This window comes from Lontra canadensis, unplaced genomic scaffold (genome assembly GCF_010015895.1).
Source record: "Lontra canadensis isolate GAN:19392208 unplaced genomic scaffold, GSC_riverotter_1.0 scaffold36, whole genome shotgun sequence".
In the NCBI taxonomy this organism is placed as follows: Eukaryota; Metazoa; Chordata; class Mammalia; order Carnivora; family Mustelidae; genus Lontra; species Lontra canadensis.
The window spans coordinates 9,186,028-9,202,654 of record NW_022631030.1 but is presented as its reverse complement, the minus strand read 5'-3'; the positions used below and the strand labels follow the sequence as shown (position 1 = coordinate 9,202,654).

Here is a 16,627-nt window from a genome sequence, read left to right as displayed (position 1 = left end):
AAATTTATTTTGAAGAGAGAGTGGGGAGGGAGGACAGAGGGGAGCAGAGAGAGGGGGAGAGGGAGAGGGACAAGCAGACTCCCCATGGGTGAGGAGCCAGAAGCGGAGCTCCTTCTCACAACCCTGAGATCCTGACCTGAGCCGAACTCAAGCATTGGATGCTTAAGGGCCTGAGCCACCCGGGCACACCTGTTTGAATTTCTTAAAAATTATTATTATTGTGAGGGGCATATTTCCTTACAGGAGAGTAAACAGACCACTGAGGAGGACACCCAAGGAGGACCTGGCTTGGTTGTCTGAAGGTGGGACAGTTTCTCACTGTTGGTCATTTGGAAAGTCCCTTTAACTGGGCTTCAGTGGGTTTCAGCTCCTTCAGGAGGCAAGACAGGCCCCTGTCCTCACCTCAGGCTTTTGTGGAAGTTCAAAAGGAAATGGAAGCTACTCTGAGCCTTGATCTACACCCTCTCGCAGCCCCTTTCTTCCCCATGTCCTGCGTGAAACCAGACAAGCGGGGTCTAGGGCTCCGATCAGACTCTTTTTATTGTCACTTTTACAAATGAGGTTCAGGTTGAGATAGAAAGGGAAGACCTGGCTCTCTAGCTTCTAAGCATCATTGCTGGGAGGGAAGAAACCCCCACCCCCGCTCCTCTCTGCTCACCCCCATTTACCAGGGGGAGGGGCTCTCATGCAAGGCTCCCCGGCCGGGGGACAAGCCCTTCCCTGTGGAACTCCTGATTGGTATCCTTGAGGGTCATCTTGGTTCCTAGAGAGAGAAAGAGGCTGGTTTGCAAGGCCCTAGGCTGGGACAAGCAGGCTGTGGGAGGGGTCGGGCCTCCTCTCTTCCTTAGTCCTTCCTGAACCCACTCTCCTCTGTGGAGGCCAGGCTCCTCTTAGTATGACCTTGTCTTCACCTTTGTCACCTGTTCTCCAGGATCCTTCCCCCTTCAGTCACTGGGTCCCCTCCTTTTGACACTAGCTCAGAAAGCCTTTCTTTCTCTTCCTATTTTCAGTCACCCCTGGCTCACCGCGCCTAGCCTTCTACTCCCATCACTTGCACACCCCAGCCCTCACCTCTCCACGTTTCTGTCCTGGCCTTTGGCTCCGGCTCCGGCTCCGACTCCGGCCAGGGCCCCGGGAGCCTCGAGAGCTGCTCGAACCTCTGGAAGAGTTACTGCCCGCTGTGGAACAGGTGCTGGTGGCCTGGCCCCGGGACAGGAAGCCTGGTCGACTGTAGGGGAGCCAGGCTTCTTCTGCACACAAGAGAGAAGGGCAACCAGGCCCAGGCAGAGAACAGAATGTCCCTGTTTGCCCACTGGGCCACCTTGGCCTCAATCCCAGCTCTGAGAATTGCTGACGGCCGGCACAGTGCTCAGGCCATCCTGGGGGCTGAGGAGAAACAGCATGACCAGCACGTGGCCTTGACATAACGTGTGCTCAGAAACCCATCAGGAACTCCCAGACAGAAAGAGCCTTGGGGAAGGACAGACAGAACACCCAGCCCCACTCTTCCCTCATCTGGGCTGCAGTCCTGGGAAGTTACACAACTGGCGAACTTCAGGGGATTTTTTTCAGAGAAAGCTACAGAGACAAGTGTAGGTTTGGACCAAATGCATGAACCCAAAGGAAGGTGAGGGGTGAGATGGGTTGAAAATTTCAGAGCCCTTCGATGGCAGGGTCTATACAACACAATTAGCCTCCAGTGCCCCCTTCTGGTGTAGCAGTGACCCTCTGGCCTGCCCTGGCCCTCCTTACCATCCAGGTGGGGACCCCGCTGGGCCCCCAGAGGCCCAGCCTGCACCATTCTCCTCTCCCCACTGCGCTCCCGCTCCCGTTCCAAGGAGGACATGCTGCCTGCTGCTCTCAGCCCTAAGGCCCAGCTTGTCTCTTCCTCTGGTGGCGGCAAGGGTGGTGGGGGCAAGTCTGGGGAGAGACTGGCTTTCAGCAGACTCTCCCACCTCCCCTGACACCGATCTTTCTCCCACTCCTACTCCCTGGCACAAGGAGGCTGCGACTGAATGGCCCAAGATTTAGGTTCACCTGCTCCCTCCTCCAGCCCCCAGAGCTCACCCTTGGTTTCCTGCCTAGTCCCCCTACTGTCACCATCTCTCATGGCCCATGGCACCCTCACCGCCAGGACTGTGCTCCCTACGGTAGGGAACAGCCTTGGGTTTCCGGATTCGGGCACGGGGCCCTTGAAGTGGAGGAGTCATCTCCCCAGGCACCTGCCGGGCTCTCCCTGTAGCATTAGCAGACGGGGAGAAGAGCAGGTACGAGAGACGATCAGGAAAGGGGCTTGAGGGTGAGGAGGAAACAAGCTGGGTGGGGGGGGGTTGTGGGAAGGTAGGGGCAGACGGATCATTCTGCAGACTCACCCGGGGCACTGCTGGCTGTACTGGGGACAGGGCTGGGGCTGAGGTGATGGGAGACTGTGGTGCCAGCACCCAGGCCAACAGGCCTCCCTTCGTGGCTACTCAGAGTGGGCTGGGATACACTGAGAGGGGAACTTGGCCCAAGGGGCACCCTCCTGCAATGACATGAGGCTTTAGCATTTGTTCACTCAAGAAACTCTAAGTGCCTACTATGTGTCAGGCACTGTGCTAGATACTCCAATGAATAAGGCACAGGCTGTCCCCCACAGGGCTCGAAAGCTAGGGAAGTATGAAGGGAGCCATGTTTTTGAAATGCCCCAAGAAGCTTGCTGAGCCACTCCAACGGAGAATCAGTCTGAAGGGAGTGAGAGACCCTGTCAGCCGTCAAGTTCCTTCCCGAATCACACTTCCACTCTGACGCGGTCATGAGACCTCTGTATCCCAGACCCATCCATCCATCCATCCATCCAGTCATCCACAGAATAGATATGTTCCCAGGGCCTATAGTGTGCAAGGCGCTATATACCTCCCTACCTGGGCATCTGGTGGAGATGGGGAATGTCAGTGGGAGGCTGGGGAGGGTCAGGAGGTGAGGGGGTAAGAGTGGCTGTGGACTGCTGTCCATAGGAAGATGTGGGAGAGGGGGCTTCCCCTTGGGATGGAGGGACCAAGCACACTCCACTGGAGCTGGGCTCTGCCGCATGGCTCTGCTCAGGCATTGGTGGGCACCACTCTTCTGGCTCTGAGCTGGGGGCAAAGAGGGAGGAGAGTAGTGATGACTGAGTAGCTTCCATACCTTCTACTTCTGGTTGCCCTCTCCGCTCCTCTCCTAGCACCTCTGCCCTCCCCCTGCAGGGGGCCCTTGGCTGGTCCCATCTGTCTAGGGCATCTGCAACAGGGCACAACCTTACCTGCCCTCCAGCTCTTCCTCAGGCCCCTCTAGGCAGCTCAGTTCAGAGGAAGGGGGAGGTGGTGGCAGGGCTTCTGGCCAGCTGAGAAAGGGCATCTGCACAGGTTTTCCCAGAAGCTTTACTTTGCCTCCCCTGGGTCCTGAGAAGGGTAGGATGGGGACACACCGAGATAAGAAGCAGATGAGAAATGTCAGAAGAAGGTGCTGGGCTGGGTTCCAGAGGGGAAGGGTAGGGATATTCCCTGGGGATGCTCTGCTCAGAGCTAAAATGGGGGTGTTAGGGACTAAGTCATACCGCTGTCCCCCTGGATCCATTCAGGAGGAGCATACTGGCTCCAGGTGCCTGGGTCCCCTGAGGGATTTGGGGGGAAACCCCCATGGAAGGTCTGCAGCTCTTCCCCAGGTGGCTCAATGGTGCTGTAGACAGGACCCTCGGTAGGGGGAGCAGTGCCCCGGGCCGTCTGAGCCAGGTACAGTGAGATCCCTGCTTCTGAGGAGGAGAAAGAGGGAGGCCAGGGGGGGAGGCAAGGGACAGGGTGCAGAGACAGAGAAATAGCGACAACAGGAGAATGGAGGGCAAAAGGAGATCCCACTGAATCAACTTCTTCCCCCACCCAAACCTTACCTCCCAAACCAGGGTAAAGGTTAGGCATGAGAGAAGTTCCCCCAACTCATATCCTCCCCAAGGACTGACCAACCTCAGGAAAACTGGCAATCCTCAGCTCCCTTCAGTGTGCCCCAGGAGGTGGAGAGGAGAGAAGGGTGTTGGGGGCCAGGTGTGCCACTGAGGGAATTAGAACTCCTCACCATTGTAATATCTGTCGTCTGGGTCAGGATTGCTGGGGCAGCAGCTCCCCCTGGGCTCCTGGGCTGAGGGGCTTCGAGATGGGTGGGGCCACGAGTCTGCTAGCCAAGGGTAGGGGGCGGGGCCAAGGCCCATGGGTGGCCTGAGGGAAAGCACGTGAACGCTGGGGACCCAGAGCCTGAACAGGCTAGCGAATTTAAGAGTCGAATTTAAGAGTCATCAGGAATTTAAGAGTCATCGGTAATGGTGAATTTGAGGGTGGCAGGTGGGAGACAGTCAGTGGCAGGGAGGCCTGAGGAGGAAGGAGAATGGTGGCTTGATGGAGGGGGATTGTCCTTGGAAGATGGATTACAAGGATTACCTGGAACTGGCTCCAGAGAGGCCCTCTGAGTGTGGGAAGGACACTGGGAAGATGAGGGGGAGACTGGGTGAGAGAAGGGCCCGTACTTGGGGTCTGAACCCCACTGGAGCAGAGATAGCTTACCTGCAGGTGTGTAGGCAAAGGAGGCTTCCGAAAAGGAATCCATGGGAGAAAGAAGAGGGTAAATGGAGAAAGGGTCAGAAATACCCACATTCTTGTACCCTTCTTGGCCACGGTCCCAATTCCTTCACTCAGCCTGTACCCCTGGACCAATTTCATCAGAATTTCTAGAAGTGGGACTCAAGCATCAGTATTTTTCTAGGGGCGCCTGGGTGGCTCAGTGGGTTAAAGCCTCTGCCTTCAGCTCAGGTCATGATCCCAGGGTCTTGGGATTGAGCCCCACATCAGGCTCTCTGCTCAGCAGGGAGCCTGCTTCCTCCTCTCTCTCTCCCTGCCTCTCTGCCTGCTTGTGATCTGTCAAATAAATAAATAAATAAAAATCTTTAAAAAAAAAAAAGTATTTTTCTAAAAAGTTCCCCAAGTGATGCCCATGTGTAGCCAAGATTGGGAACCCCTGATCGAAGAGACCTCCGAATCTCTCCAGACACGCCCCTTACCAGGGAGTAGCAGAAATCAAGTCGGCTCTTTTCAGCGGGCCCCGCCTTTCCACCCAGATCCTGCCTTACATTTTAATACTCGGACCCTGGCCATGCCCGCTCCTGCTAGGCCCCGCCCCTCGGGAAAGAGCTCCCCGCCCCCTCCAGAATTGCCCCTTCTATACTGAGACTGACTGCAAAGCCCGCTCTCCTCTCGAGTCATCTTAGGGGAATATTTTATCCCTCTCCCAGACTCAGGTTCCACCCCTTCTAGGTCTGCCACTTCCCCCAGTCCCGCCCGCTCCCTGAACGACGGTGCCCTCTGCGCGTCCCTCTCGAGGGAGCCACCCCTTCCTCTGACCCCGCCCCCACTCCCGGAGCGGCGAGCTCCTCCCGTCCTGCTCTCGGGACAGCCCGCCTCCCTTCCGGAGGGGCGGGATCTCTAGGCCCCGCCCATTCCAGGCCCCTCCTTTCCGTCCCCCCCGCCCAAGTGAGCCCCTCCGCCTGCACCGCCCCCCAGGCGCCGCTCACCCGTGTAGTGACTGAGCTCCTTGCGCTGCCGCCGGCGCCGGTAAAGGACGGCGCAGAGCCCGAGCAGCAGCGCCCCGCAGGCGGCGCCGCTGCCCGCGAGGAAGGCAGGCTCCCGCAGCACCCTCGCCAGCCGCTCCGCCAGCCCCGGGCCCACCTCCAGCCCAGGCTCCGATTCCCGCGAGGAAGCTGTGGGGATCAGAGAGGTGAGGGGAACCAGGAGCCTGGAAACCTGGCACCGAGGAAGGGGGGGGCACCCTTGACCCCGTAGGCCCAGCTACGCCAGGACCCCCTACTCCAGTTCCCCAGCCCTGCACGCCCACCCCTTCTTCGGACTCACGCAGCTGCACCGACACCGGGACACTGGCCACGCCCACGCCAGCGCCGGTGACCGCCGCGACCTGGGTCCGGTAGAGAAGACCGGGCAGCAGTCCCCGGAGCACCACGGAACGTGCCCAGCCTGCCGCGGACCGGTTGAGGTGGAAGCGGCTCTCGTTGCCCAGGCACCAGATCTGGGGAGACCGAGACCCGGGTTTAGAGTCTGAAAAGGGATCCTGGCTTCACGTGGAAACTCGAAACTCTGAATAGTAGAGGGGGCTAGCCAGGCATCATTCAGCCCGGAGGGAACACTTTGAAACCTCTCTCCTCTTCCCCAACCACATCTCCAGCCCCAAAGTCTAGGTTCCCTCCTCCCTAATCCTAGCCCCTAGCTTCTCCCTCTCCCTCCCCTCCCCAGTCCCTTCCAAAACCCTGTGTACCTGGTATTCCTTGATGACCCCATTTTGCTGGGAAGGGAGTGGAGGTTCCCAGGACACCGTGACACTGCTGTTGCCTTCACCCCCCAAGGCCACTGTTACTCCCTGAGGGGGACCACTGGGGGCTGTGCCCACCGTGGAGTATGATGAGAAAGACAGTCATTGCCAGCACGCCTCCTGCCCCAACCTTCCCACTCCCAGGTATCACCTTGGGAACAGAAATATCAGATATCCTTACTTCCCACAGCTCCCCTTGCTCTTCCCTTGCAAACTTCTATCCTTCCCCACTCCCCTTTTCCTGTTGTGCTCCTCCTCCCTTACCTTCCTCAGGAATGCTCCTGGTCACAACAGGACTTTCAGTCCCCAGCCCCTCCTGGCCTTGTGCTTGCACCTTGATCTGAATTTGGGTCCCTGGCGGGAGTCCTCTCAGCACAGTACTTTGCTGGGTTGGGGACTGTAGGTCCAGTACAGTCCAGCTTCCCCCATCAGGACCTGCTACCCTCCAAGACACCCGGAAACCTTGCACCAGCTGGACTGGACCATCTACCTGTAGGAGACAGGACAAAGCACATCAGAAGGAGAAACAGGGGATCACACAAGTCCTCTGGACCCTGCCCCTCCTCCTCTCACCCTGTCTTCCCCAGCATTCACCTCCCACCCTCCCAGACCCATTCTTAGAGGTCCCTATGGCCCCCCATGATCATCCCTGCCCTTAACCTCATCCCTATGCCACACTCACAGTCCAGGACACCTGCAAGGTCCGGGGCCCAAGGACTATGGGCTCCTGCGTGCGCACAGCCACTTCAGCCAGCCCCCGCTGTCCTCTCCACGGGTCCTCCACAGGCCTGGATGGGTTGCTGTCTAGTGACCAGAGAGCCCACTCAGCAGGGGCCACCAGGGACAGGGAGTGAGACTGAAAGTGTCCTTGTATCCTACCTTGCACTGCACCCATAGACTGGACTACTTAGCACCCCAGAGCACACCCCAGGATCAGGAGGGAGCTGGTCAGGGAAAGAGTTTCTGGAGGTGGGCCTGGGTGTCCAGCTACTATGAACCTAACTTTCTGCACTTTAGAGACCTCAGTTCCTCATCTCCAGCATGAAGATGAACCTACCAAGGTCCCTTCTAGTCCTAATAAGGTACAGTATCTGTGGGTAAAAGTCTCAGAAGTGAGGGTCTGCCAAGACGATTGAATTTCCCCCTCTCCCTTCTTCTCTTGTTCCCTCCACGAGAGGGAGACATGACCTATTCCGGGCTGGGCTACCAGGAGAGGCCTGGCACAGCAGAGAAGAGATGCCATTCTGTCATAGTTTGAAGGGAGGGGTGATCTGCAGTGTTTCGTGTCATATCCCCGAGCCAGGGACTCTGACTTTACTCACCCTGGGTGCGCACAGGCTCAGAGACGGGGCTGGGCTCACTGAGGCCCCAGGCTCCCACAGCGCGCACCAGGAACAGATAGATGGTGTTGGGCTGCAGACCACCGACCGTGTGTGTCTCCAGTTGTACGCCATCGGCCACCGTCCGCCATGTGTTGCCAGCTGCTTGGCTGCAACCGGGATGGGGTGACAGTTGTCTGAGCCAGGGACCCCCAACCCGTCTACTCCCTCTCATCCATTCTCTATGGCCCCCTCCTATCTCCTCACCTTGGGAGAGGGAACTGGCAAAACTCTTTCCACCATAGCCAAGACCATAAGGACATAAGCCAAGCTTCCCCCCACCATAAGCCAAGCCAAGGACATAAGATTCCCTTCTGACTTTCCAGGTTTGCATGTAAAACTTTCTCCATACCTGAAGGCCTCTATCACATAAGAGGTGACTGTGGCCCCCGCCTGCGGGTTGGGCTCCCAGGTCAGGGTAATGCTGTTCTTGGTGATCTCAGTGACCACTGGCTGAGAGGGAGGCCCCGGAGGGATACTGGGTTCGGTAGGGGGCTCTGGCGATACTCCCCAATCTTCTGCAGTGAGGAAATAATCTTTAAGTAGAAAGATGGGAAAAGGATGCCCCTACCATGTAACCTGCCCCCTTCACAGAGAAGCTGGGGAGCTGTGACACTGGTGACAGTGGAGAAGGGAAAGGAGTGAACTAAACCCTACTCACATCAGCCTCGCAAGGGTACCACTTCCGTCCTCCTCCTCCCCACCACCGTGGCCATGGTATTTGGAAGCTCAAGCAGTGCTGGGGCCTGGGGAGGTACTGACTACTTTCCAAGCAGGTATGGATGAAGGTGCAGACAAAGCAAGGGGCCAGAGGCAAAACTCACCCCGCCTCCTGAGCCAGCTGCTCCACGTGGCCTCCCCGGTGAAACTCTTGGCCACACAGCTGTAGAAACCCATGTCTGTCTCCTGCAGGGGAGGGTAGAGAACTGGCAAACTGGAGATGGAGCACGGTCGGGTGAAGGGGGTTGAGGGGGGGTTGTTCAGAAGCCTGGGGAAGGCATGATCCACTTTCCATGGTCTCAGAGAGCAGAGGACTAGAGATGGTGGGAGTCCCAGCAGGTACTTACGAGAGGTGGGCACGTGGACTGTGTGGCCATGCTCAGTTACTCAGGTCCCCGGGGGTAGGGAGGACTCACCTGCACGCTGGCGATGTACAGGGTACCGTTGGCCATGAGGTTGAGCTGGAGGTCATCCCCCTGCAGCCACTGCCCATCCTTCTTCCACTGGACACTAGGTTGAGGGTTCCCAGTCACTCTGCATGGCAGCCACACAGAGGAGCCAAGTGCCAGCGTCTGGTTGGCTGGTCCCTGGAGGATGATGGGAGGCAGCCCATCCAAGGAGGAGGCTGAGAGAGGAAGAACTTGGGCACCTCAGGAGAGGATCCCGGGTTCAGGCCACCAGCCCCTTGTCTTCCTTCTCTGTTCCTTCTCTCCTCCTCCCCCCAGAGATCAGAGGGGGCTTCGATAACCATCTGGAGTCTCTGCCTGGGACCAGCCACCTATCAGTGGCTGCTGTAGTGGATTTCCAAACTTCAAGGTCATGTCTCAGGAACGCGCCCCTCCCCTTGCAGACATATTATATAGAATCCAAGAAAAACAGATTATCTTGAAGCCATTGTTTCCTTCTAGGCCATGGGTCCAGGCCTGTTTCCATGAGCACCTACCTCTTTTTACCTCCAATAGGGCCTTGGCCAGGATGCTGCCGGCCACACTAACAGCCTGACACACGTAGTAACCAGCATCCCCGCTCTGCACAGAGGTAATGTTGAGCTGGCCACTGGGAGACACTGAGAAGCGCCCCTTGGGTTGAAGTGGCTGACTGGGGAAAAGCAGAACCTGGGGACAGAGCAAGGAACCAGGGTAGGGAATTAGCAGGCAGCCGGCTGAGAGAAAGATCCCTATTCCCATCAACCCCAGAATTCAGAGAATTCCTAAGGTTCTAGTTCCTACCCTGTCACCACCAGCCAGTTATATGACCTTGGGCCAACTAGTTAGATCTACTCACAAAAATGTGGTAATTTTATTAGATGATTTTGGGGTGCACTTCCCAGCTTTGTGACTTATTCTTTGGGAAACTTTGAGCAAGCTCTTTAACCCTCCTGAGCCCAGATTTCCCCAAATTTGGCTCTTAGGGGATAGTTATAAGGATTAAATGAGTAATTGTGAAAATCTTTTAAAACATTATGTGATAAAGGTTTAAGATTTTCCCCTTCTTTCTGGTTCTATGTTACGTAGATACATGGAAGGTTGAGAAAGAGGTTTGGGTCACAGGTAAATGGCACCTTGCTGACCCCCTGATGGATACCTACTCCCACCCTCTACTACCATCAGCATTTTTACTCATTTAAGAAACTAATTAAAATATAGCAATCCCAGATGCTGGAGAAGATGTTGGAAAATTGTGGTGTGGGTTTGGAATGAGGTAGTGGGAGAACTGGTTGTCCACTGGGGTGGGATTAGTCAGACTTATTTGATTATACTGACCCTGTTTCCCAGTAGCAAAATTCCCTTCCCTTAGCGTTCGGTACTCATGTTGTAACTTCAGTGAGTGTTCATTCCGCTTGTGTATTGAGGAATTTGTTTGCACAGGGGGCTGACCATGAGCTCCCCCGGGGAAGTCCCTTGGAAGTAGATGATCGAGTCCTGCTGTGCCCTGAGCAGCTTTGTTAGAGTAAATACTTTTCAGAGCAGTTTATTAAAGCCCAGGCCCCAGGTATGGGCTGGATTTGCTACATCTTCAGGACAGCCTTGCTTAAAATAGAAGGATCCTCCAGGGAATTACCATACAGGACTGCTTCCTCCCACCTAAACATATTAACATCATTTCTTTTTAAAGTGTTCAATATGCTCCAGGCCTTTTATATTCATTATCTTATTTAAGCCTCCCAAATAACTTGCAAGGGTTTCTGGGAGGACCAAAGGTAAAACAGGGCCTCCAGGAGAAGTCTGCAGAATGTAAAAGGAGGGCGGCTAAGACCCAGAAGAGAAGCTTGTGGGAAGCCCACAGATCTGGCCACCTACTTGACTTCCCTCCTTTTGCCAGAAGATGGCAGGTGGGGGGTTTCCTTTGGTCTCGCACTGGAAAGCCACGCTCTCACCAGGAGCTGCCATCTGGTCCTGGGGCTGGGTCACCAGCTGGGGTGGGACTGGGAAGGGGGAGGGGATAAAAGAACAGGGAGTCAGGCATTCAGAAGGGAGACTGAGGGAACAGGAGAGAGAGGGAAGCCCAAGGTTGGCTTAATGGGAGCTGATACCCATCTCTTGTTCAAGCAGGCTCAGCTTTCTCCTCCTTTCTCTTCTCCAAGTCTCAAGTGGCCCACCCATCTCTCCCAGTCGGCCTTTTCTTCCTCCTTCTCCTCTTTACCCGGTCCTGCACATTCCTGCAACTCATCCCTGCCTCGGGCGGTCCCATGTGGGCCCTTACCGTGAACAGTGAGGGAGCCAGACGCTTCGGCGCGGCCCACGCTGTTCTCAGCCACACAGGTGTAGGTCCCCTCGTCGTCAGCACTCACACGCCCGATCCGAAGGCTGTGGTCACTCCGGATCTCATACCTGCTCCACTCCCCACCCCCAGGCTGGGTTGGCCAGAGCTACAGACCCCTTTTCTCTCCCCCAGGACAGACACCACAATTGGGATACATAAAGACAAGGTAGGCCCCAACAGGGACCCATCAAATGAGACAGGAACCAGATAGGGCAGGGGCCACAGGAGACAGGTTTCTGTGTGTCATCAAGTGAGATGGTGTCTGCCTTCCCAGCTCTTGAGCTGGTTGGGTCGCCTTACAGGCAGGAGGAGAGGGATTCTCACCTGCCTGTGGGCAGTTCCCCATCCTCCTTGCGCCAGCGTAGACGGGGTGGGGGGTCCCCCTGCGCCTCACATGGGAAATCCACGGGGGCGTCTGCCAGGACCACCTGATTCACTGGTCTACGCAGGAACGAGGGTCGCTCTATGGAGCGGGAGTGAGTGAATCGCCGGGGGGTCTGCACGGCTTCTTACGACCCAGGCTGCACACCCCTGTAACCCCCAAACTCCCTGTGCCTACCCAGTACCACAAGTTCAGCGGCCCCACTCTCCCGTTCTCCCGCCATGTTGGAGGCCACACACACATACAGCCCTGCATCACTCTTGAGTGTATGTGACATCATCAGCTTCCCTCCACGGATCTGCAGAGTAATAATGGTAACTTTGGTCTTTGGTAGCCATCAAAGCAAATTTATTTATTTCATCCTCCCAATAAGCCCAGTAAGAAGACCAGAAAAATTGACCCACTTATCAGATAAGGAATCCTTAAGTGATCTGCCCAAGAGTGGGGGGGAGGGGCCCTCAGGTCTTTGTTCCCACAGCCAAACCTACCTTCCACAAGTTCCTGGGGCCTCTTGCTCCCCACCTGTTTTATTCCAAGTCCATCCTATCCATCCTTAACTTATCCCTCACTTACTAGCTGACTCTCAGCCTCTGGTCTGCTAATGCCAGGACCTTAAATCTCCTTAAATCTTATCATACTCAAGACATTACTCTTTGGCCCTCCAAAACCCTTAGATTCACTCTTTCCTCCTTTGGGACATGCAGGGCGCCTTACCCTATGGCCCCGCCCACCAAGACGACCTTCTCACCGTGATCCTCCCCTCCTCCTCCTTGAGTCTTGCACTGTCCTTCTTCCAGGACACGGAAGGCTCTGGGTGGCCACGGGGGGGCACGCATTCCATTACCGCCGGCTCCCCCACTGCCACCTCCACGTTTCCAGGAGACTGCCGGAAATCATCACGGAGGACTGTAGAGAGAGAGAGAGACAGGGACAGAGACAAAGAGAGAATGAGAATGAATGACCAGGGGAATAAATGAACAACTGGGTCAGGACACATGGGAAGTGTTTTGGGGAGGGGTGTATCACCACAGACCCGAACTCTTCCCCGGGTGCAAAAATACTCTGGCCAGCGCGTGGACGTTAGACACGCAGGGTCACGGTCCCAAAAGAAGATGCTGAAGGAGCTGATTGGGGCTGGTTCCTGATCGGATTACCTGGGGCCTTCCCGCATCTGGTGGGAACCAACCAGAAGACAGTGCGACTCTCACCTGCCACTTCCAGCGAGGCATTTCTACTGGCCGCTGCCCCCAGGTAGTTGCGCGCCACACAAGTGTAGACACCCTCGTCGGGGCGCGCGCGGCGCCCGTGCACGATGCGCGGGAAGAAGAGGGCGCCGCTGGGCAGCAGCAGGCGGTGCGCGCGCGGATCCTCGCGCGCAGTGGCCACTCGCGCCCCATTCTTGTACCACTCGATGTTGGGCCGGGGCCGGCCCTCGGCGCGGCAGGGCAGCGTGGCGGGCTCGCCTCGGGAGACCAACAGATCTGGCGGCTGCTCCACGATGCGCGGCATCGCGTCCTCCGGCTCCACCCTTGACGCTGAGGGCAGGGGGGTTGGCACAGCATTTCGCCCCGGGAAATTAGGGAGAGGTTCCAGAGCGAAAGACAACCTTGTCTGCCCCCCATCCCCCTTCCCTCCGAAGGGGTCCTCTGGGCAGACAGGTACCTCCACGTTCTTGGGCTGGAAAGGATATGCTTACAGATAGGCACATCAGTAGAAGAATCAGGACACAAACTCCTAGGCTGGCTTTCTAGGCTGCCTAAAGACACCAGCCTTCTCTCTCAAGGTTAAGTGGAGAGTGACTGGGCCTTGTCGGGGCAAGTAGACCACTCCTCTAGTCCAGGGGTAGTCAGTCTCCCACACCGACTGGTTCGCAGATTGTCCTCATTCCCTGAAGCGGGGCACCAGAGCCAACACGTGGTCCTTGGCCTCCACATGGTGGTGGGCCAGCCTGGGGTCTCTCAGGAAAGGTGAGAAGAGAGTGATATGACTAGAGTCTGGGACTAGGAGAGGTTCTTAACCTGGAGTCCGTGAATGGACGTAGAGTGCTTCTTTGTCTTTTTTTGTTTGTGTGTTTATTTTATTAAGTAAACTCTATGTTCAACGTTGGACTTGAGCTCATGACTCAGAGATCAAGAGTCGCAGGCTCTGCGGACTGAGCCAGCCAGGTACCCCTCTTACTGACTCCCAGACGATCATGCTTGGAGAAACCCGTAAAGTCCCAGGAACTGAATGAAAATGGTAGCAACATGCGAATAACGCACCTTTTCTAAGAGGTGCGGAGTTTTCAACAGATTCTTCTACAGGTTGATGTAGCAGAGAAAGGCTAAGAATCACTAACTAGGAAGGGGACTCCTTTCCTGAATCATTAACTAGGAAGGGGCCTCCATTCCTTCTTTTGTTTCATCGAATCGGTTCACCTGCACGGTCTGCTCTTGGCTCTCACTTGGCCTGCAGACTCCTGCGGGCTTCATCTTCCGCAGTTGCTTTAGGATCCAGGATCCTCGAGCCCATTAGGCTCAGACACTCCCACTTCATCACAAGTGGATTTGTAACCCACGGCGGCCAGTAGGCGCCGCTGCTGCCTCGCATAATTTGGAGTCCTCAATTAACCAGGAGTACCCCGACTCCTGTTCTCTACCTTACCCTACCCCCGCCCGCGCCCCTCCCACTCTGTTACAAAACCCCCGGGACCTTGAGCTCCAGGCGTCGGTGTGGGGTTGGGTTTCATTGCCCCACCCCTACTCTTAGAAGTTCCTTCGGAGACAAAGCTGGAAGGGGTTGCCCCATGCCGACTTTGTCCAGGGACAGTTAAACTGGCTAGGACAAGATCAGTTTCCCTCCCACTTAGGGAAGGGAGTAATTTTCTCGATTTCCTTCCTTCCAAATGGAAATCTCTGCTTCTCAGCTGTCTCTTCTACAGCATCCCACCCCAGTCCCAATTTAGGCAGCGCCCCATGCTGAGCCACGGTAGAGCAGCTAAGAGCTCAGGGATTGTCCTGGAACCAAGTAGGGCTGAGATCTCAGATTTGACACTTCCTAGCTATACAGACTTAGCAAATTATGGAGCTTCTCTGAGTCTGTTTATTTTGAATATGGGAGTGGTGATAGGGTTGTCATAATACCATAATGAATGTAAGCGCTTGGGGGAAGGCTCAATAAATATGGTAATTCCCTGATTATTTCGGGGCTCTTCCTCCCTAGCTCACCGTACCTAATCAGATTCTATCAAGCCCTAATATTTCTTTCTCCCCCATCGCATAACCTTAGGGTGTAATGGAAATAGGTTTGTTATTGCTAAGCTTTATGCTGCTTTTGTGACCGCTGGAGTACTTTTCATCTTCTCTGAATTTGTTTCCTCGGCTGCAAGATGTGGCCGTCAATAACTTACCTACAGATCTCCTTACATTTTCAAGTGTAAATGAGACACTTCTTGGTGACAACACTATTAGATAGACCGCTGGGAGTGCAGAGGTGTATCTGTGCTGTCTGGGAGAAGGGCTCTGCCCCTAACCTCCTGGAAACCTGAAGGGGGGCCAGGTATTCGGAGAATTCCAGCTCACTTCCCACCTTCTTTGGCCCTGCTGCCTTGTATATACCACACCCTTCTGGTCGGCCCTTTCCCCCTAATTCCTGTAGACACAGCTGCAGGCACCCTTTCCCTGGAATTTCTTCCCTGTCATTCCCCGTCTCAGGAGATGCTCCGACAGCAGCTAATGAATAGCTAATGATCATGCTAATGAAGCTCTGGGGCTCCTCCCTCAGCACCTGGAGTACCACCCACACAAACACATGCACATTGCCCATGTCTCCTTTTTAAATCTTCTTCGAGTTTCCAGGACCGTGCTGCCCCTAGATTGTAGTGGGTGGATGTCAAGGGATGGGGGGGAACCAGAGGGGAAATCCTGGGCAAAGGTGTCCGGGAAAGCTGGAATTTCCGACGCGGCCGGCAGGGGGCGCGATCGGGCGTCTTCCCCAGACTCCAAGCGGCCAACTCGGGCCACCTCCCCGCAGCGCTAGGGGAGCGCGCGCTGTCTCAGTCATTTATTAATCACCGTAATTAGCGGTAACGACCTCCCCGCCGGCACAGCCCGCCCGCCGCAGTCCTGCCGGGTGGGCCGGTTGTGAGTTCCACCTCTGAGCTGCAAACGTCGAAGTTTCCCTAAACCGCCCTCCGCTTTTGTCGCCCTCTGTAGCTAACACATCCAACGTTTCAGCTTCCTCACCCAAGTCCTAAGTGAGTTCTTGGAAAACTTTGGGGCCACGAAGGAAAACCTGCTAGCTGGGTGGGTCACCAAGTGGCCCCGGCCCTCCGACGACCGCGTGCCCTCTTCCGCCCTCCCTACCCTGTGTGCCGGCCTCTCTTAGCTCGGTATTGCCCATCACCAGCCACGGTTCTCCTCACTTGGGGTGGCCGCGGGGGTCGGTTGCGCAGATGGAGAGCAACGGACTTGACAGCCATCTCCTCCCAAGCCCTGGATCTTCCGCCGATACCCCCCACTCAGGGGCTCCAAGCCCCAAATTCCCCCTTGGTTCTCACCCCCTCCCCCTGGAGGCGCTTGGGACGCTCCGCTTGGTTCCAGATCTTGAGGCAGGGGCGCTTTGGCCTCCCCCTCCTCGCCGCCTTCCCGCCTTACCCCATCCCTTGATCCGACGTCCCCACGGGGCAGGGTCTTACCATTGAAAGAAGGATCGCCGGGGGGCAGCAGGCTGTGGTTGAGCGCCGCCACCGAGGAGTTGAGGCCGAAGAGCAGGTCGCTGGAGTTGGAGACGTCCCCCGCCAGCGAGTCCGCGAACAAGTTCATCTGAAGCAGTGTTTTGAGCAGGTAGCGCAGCATGGCGCGACCCAGCTGGGATCGGGGCGGGGGGCTCGGGGCCCAGCCCCTGGGTCTGAGACCCGCGGGCCGGGAGCCGTAAGCCCCTCCACAGCCTCTGCGCGCTGCCCCAGCCACGGTGCCGCTCTCCTGCCGGCGCGCCTGGGTACGGTGCGTGCCTCCGCGTGCCC

At 56.4% G+C, this 16,627-nt stretch overlaps 1 protein-coding gene across 1 annotated transcript; it reads right to left on the bottom strand.

Moving 5' to 3' along the window:
- Positions 1–741: 741 nt before the first annotated feature.
- ROBO3 (roundabout guidance receptor 3) lies at positions 742–16,524 on the bottom strand. The gene is made up of 28 exons (XM_032868821.1): positions 16,301–16,524; positions 12,834–13,160; positions 12,374–12,531; positions 11,803–11,923; positions 11,568–11,706; positions 11,184–11,311; positions 10,781–10,905; positions 9,424–9,595; positions 8,897–9,105; positions 8,585–8,666; positions 8,113–8,278; positions 7,704–7,870; positions 7,064–7,185; positions 6,646–6,871; positions 6,328–6,449; positions 5,910–6,081; positions 5,573–5,758; positions 4,569–4,592; positions 4,446–4,488; positions 4,087–4,226; positions 3,575–3,769; positions 3,281–3,419; positions 2,904–3,116; positions 2,373–2,524; positions 2,129–2,236; positions 1,753–1,920; positions 1,072–1,250; positions 742–763 (listed from the first exon to the last, which is right to left on the bottom strand). The coding sequence occupies exons 1-28, from the start codon at positions 16,458–16,460 to the stop codon at positions 752–754; spliced, it is 4,155 nt and encodes a 1,384-aa protein (XP_032724712.1). The 5' UTR covers positions 16,461–16,524; the 3' UTR covers positions 742–751.
- Positions 16,525–16,627: the final 103 nt, after the last annotated feature.